General features: G+C 39.8%; 1 protein-coding gene across 7 annotated transcripts in view; it reads left to right on the top strand.

Annotated features, from left to right (window-relative positions):
* Klf12 (KLF transcription factor 12) overlaps positions 1–23222 on the top strand; it is a 433603-nt gene that overhangs the window by 166930 nt on the left and 243451 nt on the right. For 4 of the 7 annotated variants that reach the window (XM_042285277.2, XM_006978004.4, XM_015996732.3 and 1 more), the window contains one exon: positions 18144–18233. The exons of the other annotated variants lie outside the window; for them this stretch is intronic. In XM_042285277.2, the coding sequence (XP_042141211.1) occupies positions 18168–18233 (66 nt within the window). In that variant the 5' untranslated portion in view covers positions 18144–18167. The remainder of the gene's footprint in view (positions 1–18143; positions 18234–23222) is intronic. 7 annotated transcript variants of the gene reach the window in all.

The following is a 23222-nucleotide window of genomic DNA, read 5'->3' as shown; positions in this document are numbered from 1 at the left end:
GCCAGCATGCCAACCTGACTTTTATGTGAGTTCTGGGGTTCTAAACTCCTGTCACCACACTTGTGCAGCAAGCACGTATCCACAGGGCCATCTCTTCAGCCGCTGCGAGTTTTGTCTTACATGGAAAAATCAGTTAGATAAAAGTGGAGTGAGCGCATTGCCCAGTATTAGCTAATATTCTGTGGTGTCTGTGGTTAATGCTCAAGCAAGTTGCTGGGCACGTGTAGTCAAGGTCATTGGCCTGCAGAGCTGGGTGGGAGATGTCTGGGTTACTCTCCCTTGTGCAGGGAAAAGGATTGCAGAGGATCAGGGCAGTCTAAGGAATTGACTACTTTCTGTGTCAGTGAGAGAAAATTGTATTTTGGCTCAGTCTTTTTGCACATGAGCTGCAGGAGGTCATGGAGGTCAAGATTGCATTCAAGCTGTGCTCAAAGGAGAGGTCACTACCCTTTTCTTACAATCTCCCAGGCAAACAGATTCTGTGACCTCTGTGGACTGTGCATTTCAGAGCCTCACTATGACACTTGGAAGGAGTGCCTCCTCAATCCCATTTCTAATCCTTCTTCTTTCAGATAGTGTCTTTGAAAAAAAAAATTACTTTTTGTTCACTTGTGGGTTTGTTTTGTCGAAATAATAAATGTTCATTATATACTCGTTAGAGAAATATGAGACAAGAAAAGCAAGGCTACTGCCGTAACTGCACACAGGATGATCTTTAACTATTTATCTTCTATCTGTATTTATATTTTTATACTTAAGAATTTATAGTATGTAACAGATTCTTATACACAATAGGTGGTATTTTGGAAATTGATGTATGCCTATCTGAACTAGGCATTGTTATATGTTAGTGGGCACATTTCTATGTCATTAGAAGTGAGCATTTGTGATATTTTAACTACATGGGCTCATGATGAATTAATTAATCATTGTTCTGTTTGGGGACATTTAGGTGGCTTCCAATATTCACTAATTATGAACAGTGGGAAAATAAATATAATTCTGCACATCCTTGCTTATTATCTAGGATCAGTTCCAAGAGTTGAATTCTCTAGGACAAAAGGCATATATATTTTCATGGCTTTTGGTAGATTCTGTCAAATTGCCTGCAGTCAACAGCTCCACCCAGCAGAGCAGGAAAGTGGCTTGCTCTAAATACATTGTAGCCACAGCATGGCTCAGAAAGGTAGCTCGTTGGCACAAGACCATCATTTGCTAGCTTAAAAACTTGCTGGAACAGAGGGTTAATAACCTCGAATGATATCCCATTCACCCTAGGCCTTTTATGAGACTTGAAAATTTCAAGATGTTTACCTTTGAAAGAGTAGAAACAGTGCAAAAGGAAAGAGGAGTTCCAGAGCAATGCGCGATCGAATGTGTGAGCATTTTCGGCATCTCCTGTCTTGGGAGTAGCAGCCCTCCACATTGTTCTTTCATGAACTGTCTACATGAGGGTCATCAAGGGCCATAGAGATAAAGTACAAGATCTCTGCAGAGGGGACAATTTCAGTTCCTTGTTTTACCTAGGCATGTGTTAATGGACTGGACATTGTTAATGTATATAATGGAGTTTTTTTGTCTGAATCTGTCAAATGTTAATGGACTAGACATTGTTAATGTAATTCTTGACTGTATATATTATATATACTTATTGGATATACTTTTTCTTATATTAGTTATAACTTTTATTTTAAACAAAAACGTAGCAATGTGGTTGATATATTGTGCACACTAATAAACCTATCTGGGGGTCAGAAAACAGAACAGCCTCTATATTAATCATAGAGGTTAGGCAGTGGTAGCACACACCTTTAATCATAGCATTCCAGAGGCAGAGATCCATCCGGATCTTTCAAGGCCACACTGGAAACTGAGCCAGGCATAGTGGCCCACACCTTTAATCTCGGGAAGTGATGTCAGAAAGGTATATAAAGTGTAAGGATGAGGAACTAGAGGCTTTTTAGGCTTTTTAAGCTTTTAGGCTTTTAGCAGCAGTTCAGCTGAGATCCAATCCAGATGAGGATTCAGAAGCTTACAGTTTGAGGAAACAGGATCAGCTGAGGAGTTGGCAAGGTGAGGTTGGCTGTGGTTTGTTCTGTTTCTCCAATCTTTCACAATTCACCCCAATACTTGGCTCCAGGTTTGTTTTTATTAATAAGACCTTTTAAGATTTGTGTTACATCCATGTAGTGAAGTTATCAGAGGGTAGAATCCTTGTGTATTTTAAATAGAGAGATGAGATTAGTATACTTTCTATGGAAAAATGAAGAAATAGGCCACCAAAAATATGGAATACTTTTAAAATAAAACATCTTAATTGAAACATGAATATTTTTCCTGAAGTCATTGATGTTATGTAAACATTTGACAGAATTACTGTCTTAGGAAAATGTACTGTTACTGGTGGCTGTATTTATCTATAAAATATATAACACTTAAAATATGGTATCAATATGATATATTGATTCACAGCAGTGTGTGTGTGTGTGTGTGTGTGTGTGTGTGTGTGTGTGTGTGTGTGCTTAACTTGGCGATTTTGGGTCCTAAAGTAAAGCTTGTTGACTACTATGGCATATCAAGTCTCTTGGGTGACCCCAGAAGGTTACATATATACCTGAGGAATGCTTGCTTTGAGTCTGTGGGCTTGCCTTCCACTGCCTGGTTTTATCTTTACCCCATTACACAAACCATTTCATTTTCTGTATGATCTACTAGTGCCTGACAAGGGCCACTTAAAGGAGAAAGGCTAATTTTGGTTTATAATTTAAGGGTATAATCTATCTCAACAGGAAAGTTGAGATAGAATGGTGGCAAGACCTTGAGGTACCTGGTCACACTGCATCCAGATCCAGGAAGCAGAGGGAGATGAATTGCTAAGCTAGCTATCTTTTTCATTCTGATGGGATCCGGTACCTAGTCCCAAGAAATGATGTTACCCCTGTCCAGAACTGATCTCCTTAGTTCAGTTAGTCTAATTAAGATAATCTCTCCCATGCATGGCCAGCAGCTTCCTCAGTCTGGATAACCCCTCACGGATGTGCCCAGAGGCTGGTTTCCATTGTGATTGTCATTCTAGATCCTGTCAACTTGACAAGCAATATTATGCATCACAGCTGGGAAGCACTTAGCAATTCTGTCCCGGATTTTGGCTTGTTTCATATTATTTGCTAAATTCATGTCAACATCATAATATCAGTTTGCCTTAGTTTGCCTCTTACAATATATTCTGGTACCCCACTGTGATATTCAGAAAGTGAGGGAGCTCTCACGGACACTAGGATGGCTCAAGTTTCTCAGTGACTCTGAAATTGCACAGCACCTTTTGTATACTCACTGCCCACTGCATTGGCTAGAAGTCTTTGAGGTGTTCCCATGAACTTGTGTATTAATATTTAAGTTTGGGGACAGGATCTTTTAAAGATATTATGTTTATTTATTTGTTTGTGTGTATATGTATTTGTGTGTAAGAGCACACATGTTGTAGCACATGTAAGGTCAGGGATAAGTTTTAGAAGTCGGTTCTCTTTTCTACTATCTTTGTCCCTGGGATTAAACTCAGGTTTTCAGACTTGATGGACGGTGCCTTTGTCTCTGAACCATCTCCTTGTCCCTGGGTCAGATCCTTTATGTCACTGGTGGTAGTTTGTAGAGATGGGGAAAGGAACCAGGCACCCAATTCTCATTTGCATCTTCTAGCATAGTACACATCATCACTTTGTCATTATCTACCATTTTGATAGACAATCCTGAATTGTATGGCATTAAATATTAGACATTCATCACAATATCTTTGAAAGGATTTATCAGAGCTGTCCCTGTTTGCTGATTTCATGGTCAAACTAGGCACTCGAGTTGACCTTTCAGCTCTATCTGTATCAAGTAGTCCTTCATACTCTCAAAGTGATGGTTTGTTTCCATCTGTCATCAAGGATTTTTCCCCCAATTATTTTGTTTGTTCACATTTTTGAACCCACGAGTAGAAGTAAGCTTCTGAGTTGTCCACTGTTCCTTATTTTAGAACAAATTGCTTGTGTAAGTATAAATAGAATGTCTCATCAAGTGGCTGAGGGTAGATGCATGTTAACACTTCCGTTTCTTGACAGCTTATTTTCTATTTATTAAGGGCCATCCAGTTAGTCAGTATTCACTTAAAATGAAAAAAAAAATGTTGTTGATTGGCATTCTCAGTGACATGCAAGTTCTAACCTACCAGAAACTTTTTTTTTTGGTCCATTAAAAAAAAAAAAAAACTGGAGCCACGTGTGATAGTACACCTGTGATTTTTGTAATCTCAGAATCCTAACACTTGTGTGGGTGCAGATGACAGATGGAAGTTCAAAGCCAGTTTGGCTGCATATTTAGATCTTCTGTCATCACGAAACAAGGAATTCTTTTGCTCATCACTTGTTAGCTTAAAAGATAACTGATAACCAGAGATGGGGAGAGACCCATTGGTAAAGCTGTGGCTGGGCAAATAGGAGGACCAATTTCGTTCCCCATAGCACACATAAAGTTAGGTACGGGTGTGAGCACTTATTACCCCAGCTCTCCTACGGTGGGTGGCAGAGACAGGGAAAATCTGAGTTCACTCGAGGATCACCTTGCCTGGCATATAAAGCAGCAAAAAGGAGACTTTCTCAAACAAGGTGAAGCCAAGAACAAAAGCCAGAGGTTCTCCTCTGGCCTCCACATACACACCATGGCACAAATATAGCCACAGTGAACATGAACATGCACACACACTAACATACATACACATATGAATGCACACACCAAGATACATGCATATCTCAATGCACACACACAAAGAAAAGAATTTTTCCAAAGATAGTGATTGATAGACAGGTATTCCCAAAGCATTATTGAAAGCTTGTTTTGTTCTCTAGAAGTTGTAAAATTTCATACTTAAAACCATTTTTAAATATTTACACTGTCCATTTGAAAACCGGAAACACAAAAGTAAGATGAGCTGAGGGAGATTTCTGGAACTCAGAACCTGGATTTTTGTTCCTTGTTGTTTCTTTTGTTTTGTTTATTCCCCAGACATTTTCTCAGGATATAAAATTCAAGTCATCCCTGTTACCCACTCCACCTATATATTTCTATGCCTCTGCTATCACATGGTGTAAAAAGGACTTCTTCATGTTTTTTAACTTGCATTTAGTCTTGTATTTAATGACTCAGTGCACCAAATTGTTTTTCCTTTATTTTCAGGAGACAATATATTGAATGGAGAAATATTTTCTCATGTTGTTTCATAGTCAAATTATTAACCAAGGCTTTCTATTGGCCTTGACCAAAGGTTTAAAATTAGTGTAGAGTAGTACAGTTTCATTTGGTTTTCTGCTATGGATAAATATAGCACAAAACATTTAAGTGATATGAAATAATTTGAGAGAGGTCTACTTGGAACTCTATGGCAGTACCTACTGCTTTGGATTAGTTTTACAGACTTGGCAGTAGTGCTTACTTTTAGGAAGTAGTACTCTCAGATTTTATTTCTGCTTGAGTGCAGTAAGAATCATAATACTGAGGTTCCTATCTAGCTTTTAAATTGTACTTTGTGGAGAGTCACTGTACAGAGTATAATATATTCTTTTAAATTCTCTTAAATGCAATTTCAAATTAAGTTTGTAAGAGAGGATCTTTTTAAGTTAATGAGCTTTGCTTTCAGAGATTGAGATTCACAGCGAAACAGAGCAGACAGTTGCTGTGTCCCGTACACTCACCTGATCCTCCTGCCTGCTGTCCACCTCGGTAACATATGTGCACCGTAGGCTGCGTTTCTTAGAGCTGATGACCCTGGATTAGCACATCATCAGCATACCGAGACTAGTTTGGGTCAGGTGCCATTCTTCATGTACATTTCAAGGGATTTACGAGTTTTGACACAGGCTGCCCTCAAGTCCCCTGTGTTCTGCCTGTCGTCCACTCCTTCCTTGTTAACCCCTGGTGACCAATGATGTCTTAACATCTCCATGGTTTAGTTTTTTGCAACAAGTATACCATCACCATCACTCATTGTGCAGCCCTCTTAGAGTGCCCCCATCCATCCATCCATCCATCCATCCATCCATCCATCCATCCATCTATCTATATCTATCATCTATCCATCCATGTCTATATGTATGTATGTATGTATCTATCTATCATCAATCTATCATCTATATACCTATCAATCTAGTGTGTGTGTGTGTGTGTGTGTGTGTGTGTGTGTGTGTGTGTGTGCGTGCGCGTGCACATGCCAGTGTCAGAAGAAAACTCACTGGTGTAAGTTCTCTTCTTCCACCATGTGGATTCTGGGGATAGAACTCAAATTGTTAGGCTTGGTGACAAACGCCATCCTCCTCCTCAGCCATCTCACTAACCTACTTGATATCTTTGTGATGTAGAATGGTATTCTTCTGGCTGGAAGTGTCACAGTCTGTCTACGTGCATACTGAAGGCAGTCCTGCTTGCTGTCCAGTTCTGGTTTTGGCAGTTATGGACACCATACTGCAAATATTATGTAGGTAGTTACAAGGAGTGTGATAGCAGAATCCAGTGACCATATTGTTCAGGTTTGTAGGAAGCAGCCGAGCTATCTTTCAAAGTGCATTCATTCATACCTGTAATGAATCAAAACAACTCTGCTACTTGTTTGCATGACGTGGTGTTTGTGGGTGTGATGGCTCTAGATTTTGACCAGTCTCCTAAGTATATCTTATTATTTTAATTTTTATTTCTCTAACAATGTGAGATGGTAAGCGTTTTTCACATGCTCACATGCTATCTGTGTCATCTTGAGTAAGGTGTCTGTTCAGGTTTTTTGCCCTTGACAAAATTTCCTTTTATTAAACCTGAGCACTTACCATATAAAGCATGCCAATTTCAATGAACAAGTGTGTGGAATCCCCTATGCCCCAGTCTCTGTGGGTCTTTTAACTGTGTAATGTCTGCAAACTGATCAATGACATTTTGGTTTTCCTTCCTGGGTAGGAGAGGGAGAGGACCCTGGTTCCTAAAGACGTCTCTACTCTGTGCTTCTCATCATTTTAATTCAGGGGTGGGCTTTACCTTGTGACCTTGCTGTTCTGATGAATCCAAGAAGAGGAATTGACTTTTCAGTCTTATTTCCTCCTCATTTTTTTGTTAGGAACTGTGGAGACCTCTAAGCTTCATGCATTCTGGACAGGAAACTGGAAATCCCATAGGATATTTTTAGTTCTTCCAAAAATGGTCGTTGGTGAGAACCTTTTTTTTTTCAGTATCTCTCTAGGAATTTTCTCATATAGAGTTTTCAATATATAATCTGAGAATTTAGCTTAATGATTGAAGGACCAGGGTAATGAAAAATTTACACAAAAGCAGAGACTCTGTGATCATTATCAGAAAGTGTCATTTAAAAAATCTGACTGGTGTCAATCATATATAAATATATAATATACCAATATATATATATAATTTTCCATAGAAGAATGGCAAAGATTGATTTTCCATAATAATGAAATGTGTAAAATTCAGTCGCTGACTACTGTGCAGTAGAGAGAAATGTATTTGATCCTTGCTTTCTTGTCTGGAAGAATGGTAAATACTTTATTGTAAGTATCTATAGTATCTTGTAGAACATGGAAAGCTTATGTCATGCCCAGATTAGCCATCATTGCATTTACTTCTGTGTCACCATGACAACTGAAGCCATCCATTGAGAGTCTACTTGAAGTCTAGCAGATTCAGTGCAATGGGTATAGGCATAATGCAGACCATAAGCTCCTGGATCTTTCCCTGAAGGGGTTTTAGGCTTGTCCTCCTTACATTTTAATAGTAACCTGTGTATCGGCCAGGGAGAGTTTGTGCCATTGCTCATTCTCCTGCCCAAGGAAGAGAAGTGACTCCCCTACACTTTCCAGGCATCAACCTAGATGGGAAATTGGATTTCTAATCTCTTAATTTATTTTTCCTTTCTTAAAAAAAAAATGCTTCTTGACTCTTTTTATACATCAACTTTTAAACATCACACATTTCTTTTAATTATTGAGATAATAAATATAATTTGCATAAACAACAAAAAATGAAGTGAGAAAATATGTCCAAGCAAAACTATCAGTCCACATTCTGTCTGCTCCGCTGCTCACATTGTTTACCATGTCCACCCTGTTTCTCCTTTCCTCCTCTTCCACTGAAGCGTTGCTGTGGGAATTATGGGAACATGGTGAAATCTTCTTTTATCAAATGAAGACTTACCAAGGCTTCTTTATGACCTATACTTTGCCTGGCATTGGTGACTGCTCTTGTCCAATCTCTATCACTTAAATTAGTTAAGGTGTACACACAATCGAACAATTCTCTGACCCGGAGTTCTTGCCATGGGGTGGAGAAAAAAAATGATAACAGGACCCATCTGTCACATACAGATCAAAGCTTGATCACTACAGAGTTTGAACCGGCTGTCGTGAGTCAGCATTGCTAATGCCAGGTGGGTTAGCAAGAGAAGGATTGAAAGGCTGTTGTCTGGAGACATGCTTCATGATGACGTCACTTTCATAAAGGAAAGTTCATGAAGCAGAGCAAGATTTTGCCTATTTTATTTCGATTTTTAAAAATCGATTTAAAAATATGAAGGGGATATGGAGTTCAGGACAAGTAAATGTCATGTGAGCCACACCAAGGGATGTCCAGTTGGAGGTAGCGGAGGAAGTTGTAACTGAAGACAGCAAGTTCAGTGCTGGAGTGGCGCCAGCCAGCAACTGAGCTGGCCTATGTGTTCTCCAGTGGATAACTGTCATGTAGGGGTGACTGGTGTGCTAAGGATGTTAGTATCCCTGGTCCCTTAGGATCAGTGGTACTGTTCCACTTTTATGACACTTAGAACTTTTCATTTCCCTCTACCCTCTCTGCCTCGCAATTCTCAGAAGCACTGTATAGATATTGTCTAGAATAAGATCATGGTGAGGGACCAGCAGTTTTGCCTCCCAAACATAAAATACAGTGTATATATGTAATTAAAAGATTTAAAATACATAATAAAAATCATGTTTATGTTTCCTAGTAGACATAAAAGTTATTAATAATAGAAAATAATCAAGATATTTCATCATGTAATTAATTTAGCATTAAAGGCGTTTGTAATTCGTTCTTATGCTAGTCAAAGTCCAGTGTGCATTTTGCATATAAAACATACTTCCGGTTTGACAAGTGTATTTCCTGTCATCCATGGTTGTGTTTCATTTCCACCTCTGCTTTAACCATATAATTTCCAAACTTGTCATTCAGAGAGGCCATACAGAACACTTGCAAAGGATGCATGGGCTTTGACCAACAGACGGTGTTTCTAATTGAATCATTCCAATATAAGCAGGCTTATATTTCAGTTCAGACTGTGAAATCTTTCATATAGAAGCTGGCCTTAGTTTTGAAGAAACATGAAGTATGAAAGTGTTCTATGCAGTTCTGAGGGAGAGGCCAGGATGAGAACTGTCTTGGCTGGTTCTGGGTTGTGAGTGTGATTGCTTCATTGGTTTGGGTAACTGAAGTTACTTCCTTTGGAATATTCTTGTTTGTTTGGCTTTTTTTCTGAGGCTGACTTAAGAATTCTCATTGGCCATGTCTAAGGCTAGGAATAGAGCTCTCCCCTAGTTACCTTTACTAGTCCTGAATCCTTAAAGGATCCTTCCATTTCCCATGGCTTGAACTAATGAGCACATTCACAGCCTCATTCTAGAATCTTTGCACTGGCTTCATGGGAATACTTGGATATGCAGTAAGGATAGAGGGAGATGCTATAAACTAAAGCAGATGCATTTTGAAGTTTGCTATAAATATTTTTCATATGAAGCATTATTGTTTATTAATATTGAGGCACCATTTGTACTTTTTAATTGGAGAATATAAACCAATATAAAAATTAAGATTTGGTATAAAGAGGTACAACCATTAAAAGTACTTATTACTCTTGCAGAGGACTGAATTCAGTTCCCAGTCTCCATGCCTGGTGGCTTACAATGGCCTGTAACTTCAGCTCCACGGTATCCCATGACCTCTTCTAGCTTCTAGGCAACCACACACACGTGCACAGACACAGGCACACACAAAGAGATACATGCATACAGGCATGCACACCTAGATAACTGAAAAAAAAAGCAATGTTTTAAAAGAATGCACACAAAAGAGTCTCTCTTTTCTTTTTCAAAGCATCGGAAGGTTAAAAACGTGTCATTATTGAGGTTGATACCGAGGAGATAAGGTGAAAATAGAAACTCAGCTGTATCCCTAATATAGGTTCTTTTTGTTTACATCCTTGCTAGCCCTTTGTTATTACTAAATTATTTTTATTCTTCACAAATAGAGAGAATTTTGTAGCTGCAAGATTTTTACTATGCTCTTCCCACCTAAGACCAATGAATTTATTACCTTGGATATATAGGAGAGTGCTTCTCAACCTGTGGGTCGCAACCCCTTTGGCGTCACATACAGATATTTACATTAAGATTCATAGTAGTAGAAAAATTACAGTTAGGAAGTAGCAACGAAATAATTTTATGGTGGGAGGTCACCACAACATGGGGAACTGTATTAAAGGGTCACAGCTTTAGGAAGGTTGAGAACCACAGAATGGAATAATTAATTGATCTTATCTTTTTATTCACATTTTTTCATTGTTTCAATCATTATTGACAGAGAACTTACTGAGTGTTTGATACTTTTAAAGCCTATTTCCTTTTAAAGGAAATATGTTGTGACCCCAAACACAAACCCATGCTTTCCTATTACTTCGATTCTGAATCTCATGTATGATCAATGAAAGCACCTGTCAGGTACGGATGCTGTGGTGGTGTATAATAGTCGCAGCCCTGGAGACAGAAGCATTTTTAACATTTAAGCTGAGCAAAATGATAGGAAATGGGGAGGACAAGTTATTACAAACACCTGCTACAGCACAGGGTGACGACTCTGCCGAGCGAGATGGGCACCATCGCCATTCTGTGTATGCGTGTGGTGTCTGTGTCTTTGCCTTGATGCTCCCAGCTCCATATGTAGGTGGATCAGGAGTCTGTTGATGGCTTTCAGAGAAGTGTGTGTGCTTATATGTGGCAACATTAGGAGGCTCTCTCTCTCTCTCTCTCTCTCTCTCTCTCCATATATATATATATATATATATATATATATATATATATATATATATATATGTTAACAGTGATAAAACAGATATCCTTTCACTGTTAAACTGTCTGTTATTTCCAGAGTCTTGGGGAGGTCATATAACCTCTCTGAAAATTCACAATAATTTTCTCTTCTAAAATGGATATAGTAAAAGAAGTTATTTGGGGATTAAAACACTACAACAACACTACAGAAAATTTCCTCTGTTTTGCTTATTGGTATATCTTAAGTAGCTGAGCTTGTGCCTGGTACTCATTATATTTGGAGTGAGTCAACAGGAATACATGAAAGATGTAGTGAATGTAAAACAGATGAAACAGTACCTGGTACATATTGAGGAATAAATGCTCTGCTTTTGATTAGGAAGTACTATCATTATATTGTGGTTGTGTTGCAAATGACCTCTCTAATTATCCATGAATGGATTATACATTGGCCTCTTTGCCTGCACTTGTGATTCCCAGTTCTGATTCTTAGGATGATACCCATTGTAACCCAAGAAAGAGACTTAGAGCGTGAGCCCCATTACGCTGGTATCTTTGTGACTCTTACCTCCTCCTGTTTCCTATATCTGAACTCTTCTGGGACTAGTCCCAGAGCATTAGCCTTCCCAGTCCTGTTTCTTAAATGAATCTTGCTTTTGACCTACTTTCCAGGACCTAGCTCGTTTTCTATCATCTTTCCTAATACCAAGGCCATTCGTTAGTACTTCCTACCACCTTGACACTTGGACTCATATACTAGACATCTATCTGGAATACTGATACCCATGCAGGAGCATTATTTTCCCCTTATAGACTCTGGCTGGTGGTGACTTGATCTTTTTCTTGCCTTGTATTTTCCTAGTCTCTGATTCCTAGTCTCTAGTCTCTGACTCATTCCTTTATCCCTCATAGGTGTTCTATGATTTATTAATAGAGTCGAAAAGGGATGAAGTGATTAAAGCAGAATGGATGCCCTCATGGCATCCTTACAATAAGGTCTGCTCAATCTCTTTAGCATGTGAGGGACAGAAATGTCTTCCGGTGAGATTTGTATTAAGGCCGAAATGGGCAGTGCTTCTTGGAAGCTCGGACACTGTTCTAACCACCTTCTGCATAATGAACCAAAGGCATATCCTTGCTGTATGGACAGCCATGTGTGTCCTAATGATGGGTTTACATCCTGAGATGTGTGTTGTGAGATGGTTTTATCATGTGTGAATATTATAGTATGTGCACTTGTCCAAACAAAGATGGCTACAGCCTCACTAAGTGAGGACCTAAATTGTGCTACACATGTGGTCTGCAAGATGCTGTGTGGTCTGTGACATTATTGAGACCCTTGATAATTAAATTTAAGACTCCAGCTCAAGTTAGATTGGTTGCTTTTTAAAAAAGCATTCATTTGCAACTCAAATAAGAACTTCTGTTTTTCACAGCTGGTTTAGCGACTGTTACTTATAGGAAACACTTCTAAATAGTTGTGTAAACTGTATATTGTGGGGCTAAACTCTCCACTAATGCAGGCTGCAGACAGATCCTCACAGTAGTTGTGCAGCAGACATGTAGCTGAGGTAGTCTTTAGGAGAGAAACCATTCTGCATGCTTCAGTATGTAATTTGTGTGGAGGCATTTTGTTTTTGAGTTGGAAGACAGGTTTTTCAGAGTAATGTGCTCATAGGTCATAGAACTCACCATTAGGTTTTAAGTTAAGGGTTCCCATACAGAGCTCATAGTTCTGTAAGTGAAATATAGTTGTGTAAATGAAATGTAATCATAAGCCAGGCATGTTGGCATACACTTGCAATTCCAAAACTTGGGAGGGCTAAAGCACAAGGATTGCAAGTTCTAGGCCAGCCTTAGCTGTATAGCAATGCTCTGTCTCAAACAAAACAAAAAGAACAACACACACACACACACACACACACACACACACACACACACACATGTTTATGTTCATTAATATGATAGCCTTCTCAATACTGCAAAGAAATAAAATATGGAAAGCTGAGCTAGAAGCTCAAAGGGAAAAGTGTCAGTTTAAAATGTTTTTTCTGTGTACCTTCAGGTATGTCCTCTACAAAACTGAGTTACCAATGAGGATATGGGAGCATCATCAAATACACACTTACTGTTAATCTTAGCAATTATAACTGAAATATAATTTCAGTGAGCATATGTCCTGTGTATAATGTACATAATACGATATTACCCTATCACCTAAATGCATTCCATATCGTGAAAATAGAGAGCAAGGCACCAAGAATGTATTTAAAAAAGCATTGCAGATGGGATTACACAGTGTTCCCAGATGCTGAAGCCAGGTTGGGACCAACTGGCTAAATGAAGTCTGAGGCATTTGCAGATCAAGACATAATCTCAGCGAGCTAAAAATACATTTGAACAATTTCACAGGAAGAAGTGTGAACCAGCTTTGCAACAAGGAGCTGGTTCAACTTAATATTCCCCCAAATACTGATGCTGCCAGTCAACAAAGTTTCACACGAGTCCCATGACTAAGTCAGCTGAGCCTTGGGAGAAATGGGGACTTTACATCCCCTTTCATTGGCCCTTCAATAAGATGCTCATATTTTGTTTTTACATTTGGGAATAGACTGCATGTATTGATAAGGGAGATATACAGGCAGGGATGTTCAGAATGGGTGGTTACATAGAGTGTCATCGAGAAGGCCTAAGTTGGGGTTACTCACTGGGTTTACAGTACTGTGCCAATGACTAACTATGGGAACTCAGGAGTTTCTAATTCCTTGCTTCTCTGACACCTCAGCCTTAGATAGCAGTAGCATCGTTCTCTCGTATCTGTGTGGGCATTGCATGAGCATCCTTATGCACAACTCTTAGCACAGTATCTGGTCTCCAGGAAAGATGAAGTAGAAGGCATTTCAGGTGTTATCAGAGTGATGAGAAAATGCTTGTTTCCTTCTACTGTGTGACGTATTATATGGTAATAGCTGATTGAAATTGTTACCTATGCACAAGCACTGTTCTAACCCAGTAGGTGTGAGAATCCTTTACCCAGAAAGAGAGGGAGAACCTGGTGGAGTCTCTTGAGTTTGTGCAAAGGTTTTGGAATCGTTGTCTACCTATTAGTTGAATCAGTGTGTCTAGGGTAAGATTTAGGAAAACAAATTCTGTTGTGATTATTTTTTCTTTATTTTTATTTTTTTGGTAATGTAGTAGAAGTGAGACAAGGAAGGAGAGGTCACCTCCTCTGAGGTCTTCTCTTATGCAGAAGCTCAAGTTCCTTGTAATCTGATTCTATTACTTTTACTGATGGCTAAGGTACCCAGTGGATGGTGCTGTCAGCCATCTAGGATGCTTTGCCTTGGAAACCTGCAAGAATTTGCTACAAAGGCATGGCAGCAGCCTGGTGCAGTGCATCCTGAACTGCTCATCAGTCCCTGACATCACTGTCCAACATGATATGGATACAAGACTGAGGTCTCTTCACCCACAGCCATGCATATCTTGAAGAAGATATATATGTTTAATCAAATATGTCCTGTATTATCAGAGAACAAAACAAGTATCATTAGGAACTCTCTGTTTCAGAAGTGCAATCTGATATAGAAATTAAATAGTCCAGTACTGATTGGCCAGGCCTTTATTAGTCCAGTTGACACACAGCCAGGAGGAGAGGGAAAAGCCTGCATTGTGAGTTAAGAGGGCAGGTTGTAGAAGCTGACCCATGGAGACACCTCCATTACATGGATGTCTGAATCACTGTCACTGAAGATCAGTCTTTCTTACTGCACCTCAATTTTGAGTATTTTGAGGTGTTTTGACCAGTTACCTCTGTACTCATATGACTTCTGACCAAGAAAACTGTCATGTGTTAGAGTACTAATCAGTCTTATTTGGAGTGTGGAAATATCCAAAGAAACATTCTCATTAAGTTCACTTGGATTTCTATAATAGTTAACTAACAAATTTTATGGTACTTTTTGCATTAATTGATAAAATGTACTCATAAGAAACAAGATATATATTATGTATGATTGTATCTTAATATATGAATAGTATGAATTGTTCTGAGGAACTTATAATATCAAAATGTTTATTACAACATAAGTACATGGATAGCACCAGGACACCATGATTGGTGGGGGTACCATTTTATTTACCTCCTGGGAATCAGTGGAGCTATTGATTCCATAGCGAATATATTTTCACTGATATCATAGCAAGCCATGTTTGACAGCAACTTCAAACTGTCAGAACCGTTTACCTCTGTAAAATCTACAGTCAACTGACATCCCATGTTTCTGATATAACTCTACCAATATTTTTGAAGGGCAGTATTGCCAGTGCTCTCTGGTTACTCTGTGCTGCATCCCCCCCCCCCCCAGCACCTTCCTGATGGTTCAACAGGCTGGGGCCCTCAGTGCTTCCGAGTCTGTTAAGTGGGGTTAGAATCCTGGGTGCAGAGATTACCATGCTTCAAGTGTGTGTGCTGCAGTGTATCTGCACTAATCATCAGTTATTGCGCTAACTGAAAGAACTTAGTCGTGGAGGCTCTGCTCCCCAGCTGTGCCCATCGCCGTTTATGGTGTCTCTCAGGGTTGTGGCTGCGCATGGTCCTGGAAAAGCAAAGTGGGGTTATTCCCAAGGAAAACAACTTCATTAAAAAAATTAATAATAATAATAATAACTGTGGGGCTTTTTCACTTACATGAAGCTAAGGTGTACATTTTGACTTGAATATTTGTAGGATTTTAAGACCAACAATGAAAAGAATAAATAAACATTGTGAAAATACAGAGATTTAAATGTGCTAAATGGACCATGGACCCAGGCCCTAGGCAGTTTCTCATGACTTACTAGCTCGTAACTTCAAAACGCTGGCTAGCTTGCATTTTCTAAACTCAGAAGTTTATCTCAGCTAGTGGGGAGAGTGGGGACAGTGGGGACAGTGGGGACAGTGGTTAGAGTATACGTGCTGTATATTGGTCCAGAGCACTAAAAGGGACGTAAGCCCCTACTCAGATTCTAACTGTTCCTTAAACCTCCCTTTCTGACACTTCCCTGTCCTCTCTCCAGCTTGGGCCAGGCTTCCCTTATAAGGCTTCCGCTATCCTCCTCCTCTGGGCAAGACCTGCTCCAGGGTAGGAAGCAGTGTCAGCTCATCCTTCAAACTGCCTCCCAACCAAGCCGCCTTGGGAGGCTTTGCACAGGGAGATTCCCAGAGCTGCTGGGAGAAGCTGAGGGAGCATGGAGAGCTAGCTCCCTAGCTGCAGCAAGGCATCCCCCAGAGGAGCGGGCAACACTGCGAACCAACGGGGCAGCAAGGGACACGTCTGAGAATGAGGCCATATGTGTCAACAACCTCAGGCCTGGAAGGAAAGATTTTAAGTCTCGAAGAAGTTAATTGAGTTCACCAGCAATGCTGGGTAACATTGTAGCTGCTTCTGTCAGGATCTGCTAGGATGAGAAAGACCCCACAAATAGGGACAGTGTTGTGCATTTCCAAGGTAAAAATATGACAGGAAATTGGAATAGTCTAGGGGATATGGACTTTTTCAAAGCTTCTGATGACTAAGAATTAGTGTTTTTTCTTCTTGTTTCCTGAGAGAAAATATTTGTGATGAGAGGACCTAAGTTGTGCTTCTTAGAGTGTTCTCATAGAGAGGCAAGGACCAGGAGTTGGGAGCGCTTCACTCTGCTCTGCCAGTAGAATTTGCTAATAAAATATCCAACTGCGATTTGTTGGGATGGTGGTTTTAGTGAACTGTTTTCATGAAAGATAGCTGCCTGAAAAGTGAAAACATCAAACTCTGGAAATTATACTAACCTTTGTCACCCTGTAGGCAAATATTTAGCAACTGTTTTATATATATTATATATATGCACACACAGATTTGGTATAATAGCCGACTAACAAATTTTGTGGTACATTTATCATTAATTGATAAAATTCACCCATAAGAAACAAGTTATACACATATGTGAGAGTATGTTTTTATACTTGTACAAGAAACATGTATACATGTACGAGTATAATGCTTTTATTACACACACATGTACATCTACATATACCCACTCTGTAAGATCTCCTTAGTGTCTGTCATGCCTTCTCTGTAAGGCCATTGAGCACAATGACTATTCTGAAATCTCAGGTTCAGCCATGTCAGCTTCTGAGATTAGTCAGCATGGCAAGTTGAAGTTGACATATTTGAAATGTGATTTATAAGAAGTCTAATTTGGGCCCCTCATGTGTGACTTTCTGATTGTCTTTGTAGATGGCTGATTCAGAAAATGTCTAAAGTAGAGAGAGCTAGTGAAATCTAAACTTGATTTCATCTTCTCAACAACACTTGAAATCTGTTGAGACAGTTTCAATGTGGCTTTCCTTTCAGAGGCAGTAAACTGCAAAACATGTATGAGAATGATCACAAAATGCTCCTTATTGATGACTTTTAGCTGTTCACTTTTAAATTCAAACTTGTGTGGGTTGTTTTAAGATAATTCCGTGGAGGCTGATCTATAGAAATTTTCATTTTCTCAGAATTGGCACCATACAAAAATAATTAAGCAAATCTAGGATTGTATTACTTTGTCTTTAGAATATTTATGCTTCAAGAGTCTAAAGATTGTTTTTATCTGAATTTTTCACTTATGGATGTCTGCACACAATACAGTCTAGAGAACTAAGGGTGAGAGAAAGAACCTTGCCATGTATTTCCTCCCACTATTGAGAAGGCACGATAAATTTTCCAGCCTCATATAAATTAATGTAATGTTTCCACGCTGCAGTTTATTACAGCCTGACCTCCAACCCAGAGGTCAGAGAGTCACATTGATTCAGTCAACTTCCCAGTCATTACTTCAAATGAAAGTTCAGATAGGGGGACAATTGGTTATGCTGCTATTCTTATTTAATTATGCTCCGTTCTTACAGAATTAGGTTAGCAGTATTGAAGGGATGGGGATGAAGGAAGACCATCCGGGGATGTCCTCTTCAGGTACTTCAGCACTGAATCTTCCTCTCTCTTCTATTCTCAGAATCTCAACACCCTTGAGAACAGAATGCTAATGCTTGATGGGATGCCGGCAGTCAGAGTCAAAACAGAGCTTTTGGAATCTGAACAAGGGGTAAGCAGAAATCTACACAGATGCCCCTTCTCATGCCTGGTCCCTTCACTTCCAGAGCAGCGTTCTCTCTTTTGTTCCCGGCCTAAGGAATCACCAAAGCTTGATTCTCACTCACTTGCAACCTTAAAGATCTGTGTCCCCTTTGGAGTGGACAATGTTCTGAAACTAGGCCTTCTTGATGACCTTAGGAGACCCCCCTTGCTGAGTTAAAATTGCTGCTTGGAATGCTACTGAAACCAAAGTAAAGAGAAAGTATTTAAAATAAGGTGGGAATATAACTCCTCAGTGTGAGGATCTAAATTAGGAAATGACAGAGAACAGGCATGTGAATATTAATGTTGGTTAAATGGAATTCTTTTTTTATTTGTATCTAGTTCTCTTTCCCACTTTGGAAATTTTACCAGTTCTAGGAAATGGTTGATGAAGTTGGGACAGTTAATGTGAAAAGTACCCCAAAGCAAAAAGAAAACGATTTAGCAATCCATAGCTAAACTCATGAATGAGTTTATGGATACAGAAAACAGAGTATCTAGGAACACAGATTTCATATGAGGGCACATAGACTATTTTATTATTGGTGACATTTAAATCTTCATTAATCAAAAACATAAAGCCATTATAATAGATTACAGTGGTGTCTGACCACGGTGTTTAAAGAAGAAATCACTGTATACCTGTGTGCACACTGGCTCCAGACCTTATGACATTGCCACCACTCAGGCAGCACAGATAAGCTAACCAAAGGATATGAATAAACCCACAATTGTCACCTTACTAATGTGTGTCCTAATAAAGAAATCAATGCTACACATTAGTAATTTTGTAGTTGGAGAATCCAAAGAAATTTTAAATATAAATAGAATCTCAAAAGTAGAGGATAGAAATCAGTGTGGTTAAGTTCTTATGGGACCTCCCTGGGGCCTGGCATCTTAATGTCTCATCATCTTTGGAATGGCCACTGAGGCTGTGGACCTGTAGTTCCTTTCAGTTACTTCCACATCCCTATGCATTACCTGGCTGTGTGCAGCATCTCAGCATCATTTCTCCTTCTCAGTGCAAGCCTGTGTTTGAAACAGGTCTCGGTTACAGCAGAGGATATAAATAAATACCAAAGGATTTATAAATAAATACCAAAAGATGTCACTTCGTCTTTATATCTGGCGTTGATTTTTGTAAGTCTGAAGTGAAATGTGCAGAGAATGTCCAACACTTAACAATCCCCAAACACTATACTGGAATAAGGACTGCTCGATGCTGACAGAGCATCATGATGGGAAACGAATGCACAGTGAGTGACCAGTGGTATCTGTTCTTAGACAAGCTTTTGGGAAACATCATGTGTTCATCCGTAGTTTCCAATCAGGCTCATTGGGTTAACTTCCCTGATCCTCCAGAACCTGCAGTCAGCTCTAACCTTGATTAACCGAACAGCAGGAAGGGTTTGCATTGTTTTGTTAGCATTCTGTGGTCTCATCTCATTTCATAAAACCTTAACCCCTGTCATGAATCTACTGAAATGAATCTCTGTGTGATCTTTCTGTATCATGATATAGGTAGGAGACACTTTTCTTGCTGATAGGGGAAAAAGAGGAAAAGGCATTCTATAATTCCCAGCATTCCTTTCTGATCTCACAGTACTTTCTTCAACATGAACAATAAGTCTATTGAAATGATACCTGTTAGAGAAAGGCAGAAACTACAGAAACTCATAAGCTATGGTGTGGACCAGGGGTCAAAACCAGAGGTCATTGTCACCAGCCTGGGTCTTTAACAATATCCAGGAAATTCTTTCTACTTTTTGGTCATTTTTCACTTTCAAGGTAAGCTTTGCATGAAAGATTCAGGTTTTTTGGGAAATTAAGGCCAGTATCCACAAAGTTTTACAGTGAGTAGGAATTGCATATCTATCATGTGATTTAGAGAAAGTTCTGTTTGTCCTTAAATGTGGACAGGAAAAAGTTGTGGGTTCCCAATTATTAATTAACTCCTGTTCATTGAAATCAGTTTTGTTCTTTGTGACTGGAGCTGATGTTTCTCCCCTACCACTAATTTAGATTTCACGTGGTGGAGGGAAATAGACCCTTCGTTTTTCTTTTGCTTGGTATGTATTTCTTAATTATATGGTTGGTATTATCCTCTTTTCTTCTTCTTGGGAAAAGCCTCAAGAGAAATGGCCTAGAGTGTTTAGTAACATGATTTTGACTACACCTCTTCAGAGAATACAATACTCGGTAGTACTTCACATCTCCTTAAAAACAGATAAAATATGCCTGGTGGTGGTAGCCCATGCCTTTAATCCCAGCACTTGGGATTCAGAGGCAGGCATATTTCTGAGTTCCAGACCAGCCTGTTCTACAGAGTGAGTTCCAGAATATCCAGAGCTACCAGAGAAATGCTGTCTCAAAATAACCAAAAAAGAAAAAAAAATAAATAAAATCTAAACTTTTAGTGATATTCATTTTAAGCCACTTTACTGGAAATCATGGGGTGAGTTATGTGTATACTGTATGATTTCTGAATCTCAGACATATTTTTAGAGAAAGAATTTTGAAGATTTCCTAACTTTTCCTGATTGGAAGCTGACTGAAGTTTAATTTGTCTTAAAATGTAAACATGTTAGAGAAATTTAAACGAATACTTGAACATGCAGTTATGGGGTCTTGAAAATGTCAACGTTTGCTAGTTACCTAGAACAAATATTGAGGAAACAGTTCTAGATGGTAGTAATGTATAAGGAAGCCTAAACTTGGTACCTTCATTGAATCTGTAACAGCCATGTCTCAAGACACCTTTAAGACACACTCATAAGCCTTAAGTCCTCTGAGGAAGAGAGTGAGTTTTGTTTTGTTTTTCTAGGCAACATGTTAGAGACGTAACATGCACTTTCTGTTTCATGTACCATGGCTGGCTGTCTTCTTTCTCTCCTGCTTGCTGTAAATAGTCCCTCGGGTGTTCTGCTATCCGCTGGTCTCTGCCTGTCTCCCATCCCTTCTAGGACCTGGTGAGAACATTTCAAGGGCCTAAAGGAAGATGTGGTGGATAACTGGGCTGTGGAGGACTGAGTGTAATTGACAGGACTGGTACCTGGCTGAATAAACACCTGAGACCAGCATCCGACTCACCTTAATGTCTTTGTGTTTTACTTCCACACACAAATAGTTTCACTGGTGGTTGACGTTAGAAATGCTCTTCCTCTCCCCTTGGCCTTTTCAGATCACAGAATATCAAATAACAAAATTGACCATGGCTCAATCTCTCCCCTGGGAAATTCTGTCTGCCATTCACTTAAGGAATTATATATATGGATTTTGATTGTGTTTTTTGGGTCAGAATGCAGGCACTTAGAAGGCAGGGGCTATTTTTTCTTTGTGTCTCTTATTGGTTCCCAGGACATGACATGCGCTCAGTTAATACATGATTTATCCAATGCCTATCTGTTCTAACCAGCAGGTTGTGTATATATCTCCAATCAGTTGTTTGCTAGCCTGTTTTGTCTACCTCATATGATCACTGTGGACACGAACATGGCATCACAAATATCGGACTCTCATATTCTCATAAGTAGCAGAGGTCTTTGTCTGGTAGCCATGTGAACTGAATTGGAATAGCCACATATAGACACTAGCTCCCTCTGTTCAGAGTTTGAAGGCTTATCCTTTTAGTGATGTTGAAGATCAGTACATTGTCCTGTGACTTCAGTTTCCTTCAGGACATGCTGCTGAGCAGTCTGTGGCAAGGGCATGTGCTCTGATGATATACTTCGGGGGCACAGCAAGGAACGAGGGAATGACTTTGTCCGTGACTTCTGGTGCACATATCCCGCTGTTATAAGAGCTTCCCAAATGCTGTCAGCCTTTGGATGTTCCAACATGTTATTAAGCAAAGGAGGACAGCAGGAAGAGAGTTCTAGAACTATCATACTAGAGAGGAAGCTGAGGGACCGCCTCAAAGACATAAAATACGACTTTATTCCTGGCCCCGCAGTTTACCAGTTTGAGTGACTTTAAGCGGTCCCTTCTCATCTCTGGACTTCTCTGTCCTCATCTGTGTAGTGGGGGTGCTGTGGGGGAGAGCCTGCTTCCCAGGCTTCCTCTGATATCCTATGATCTGAGAAGGTCAAGGGGTGAGGGAAAACATTTCTGATGGGAGATTTAACTGGCACACTCCAAATGAAGCTACAGAAGCCAGCCACAGAGACATTAAAGTGAATCCTATGTGTGTTCATGCACTTATTCCACCAGATACCTGCCGGTCCTGTCATGCTGGGTCTCCCTCAACCCAGCTGTCCTCAGCGGGGAAGTGGCGTACCCCCATCCTCACAGTCACCTGCCTGCTTGTGCTAGGTGCTTAATAAACACCCTCCTCTGGGAAGAAAAGGCCCAAGCTTCCAGTGCAGTTGCTGCGGTTTTCTTGAGGTTACGTTTTCTTTTTAATAGAAACTTCGACTTCTAATTTACTCTGTAATTCAACAAATACAAATTCAACAAATTCAAAAAATTTCAGGTAAATCTCCAATTGCAGGCCTCCCTCCTGCCCTTGACCTTAGTGTGTTGCTCAAGGTAAGCAATGGCTCTCCCAGGTAGCGATATCCTCAATCCTCTTTTTGCTTCCTATTCCTTGAGACAAGGTCACACTGAGTGGTCCAAACTGGCCTTGAACTCACTGTGCAGCTCAGGGAGGTCTTGAACATTCAGACTTCAGAGTAGCTTGGATTACAGGCCTGCACCTCCAGTGTTGCTCAGAGCAGAGGTCCTTATGAGCTCGAGTATTCTAGACACGGGGAAAAGGACAACCGAGTCTTGATGATTTCCTTTAAGACAGCTTGCGGGAACTTTTACAGAACGTTCTGCGGGACGCTCATAGCCCAGGGCTGAGGCTATTTCTGCACACAAAGACCCGATGAGCACAGCGCAGCAGCTGTAATGGAGGAGACCTCTTCCTTTATGGTACTCATTACTCCTCATCATCTCAGCCCAGGAGCTCATGAAT

This window comes from Peromyscus maniculatus, chromosome 9 (genome assembly GCF_049852395.1).
Source record: "Peromyscus maniculatus bairdii isolate BWxNUB_F1_BW_parent chromosome 9, HU_Pman_BW_mat_3.1, whole genome shotgun sequence".
NCBI lineage: Eukaryota > Metazoa > Chordata > Mammalia > Rodentia > Cricetidae > Peromyscus > Peromyscus maniculatus.
Note: the sequence above shows the minus strand (reverse complement) of the source record. Positions and strands in the feature narration are given on the sequence as shown.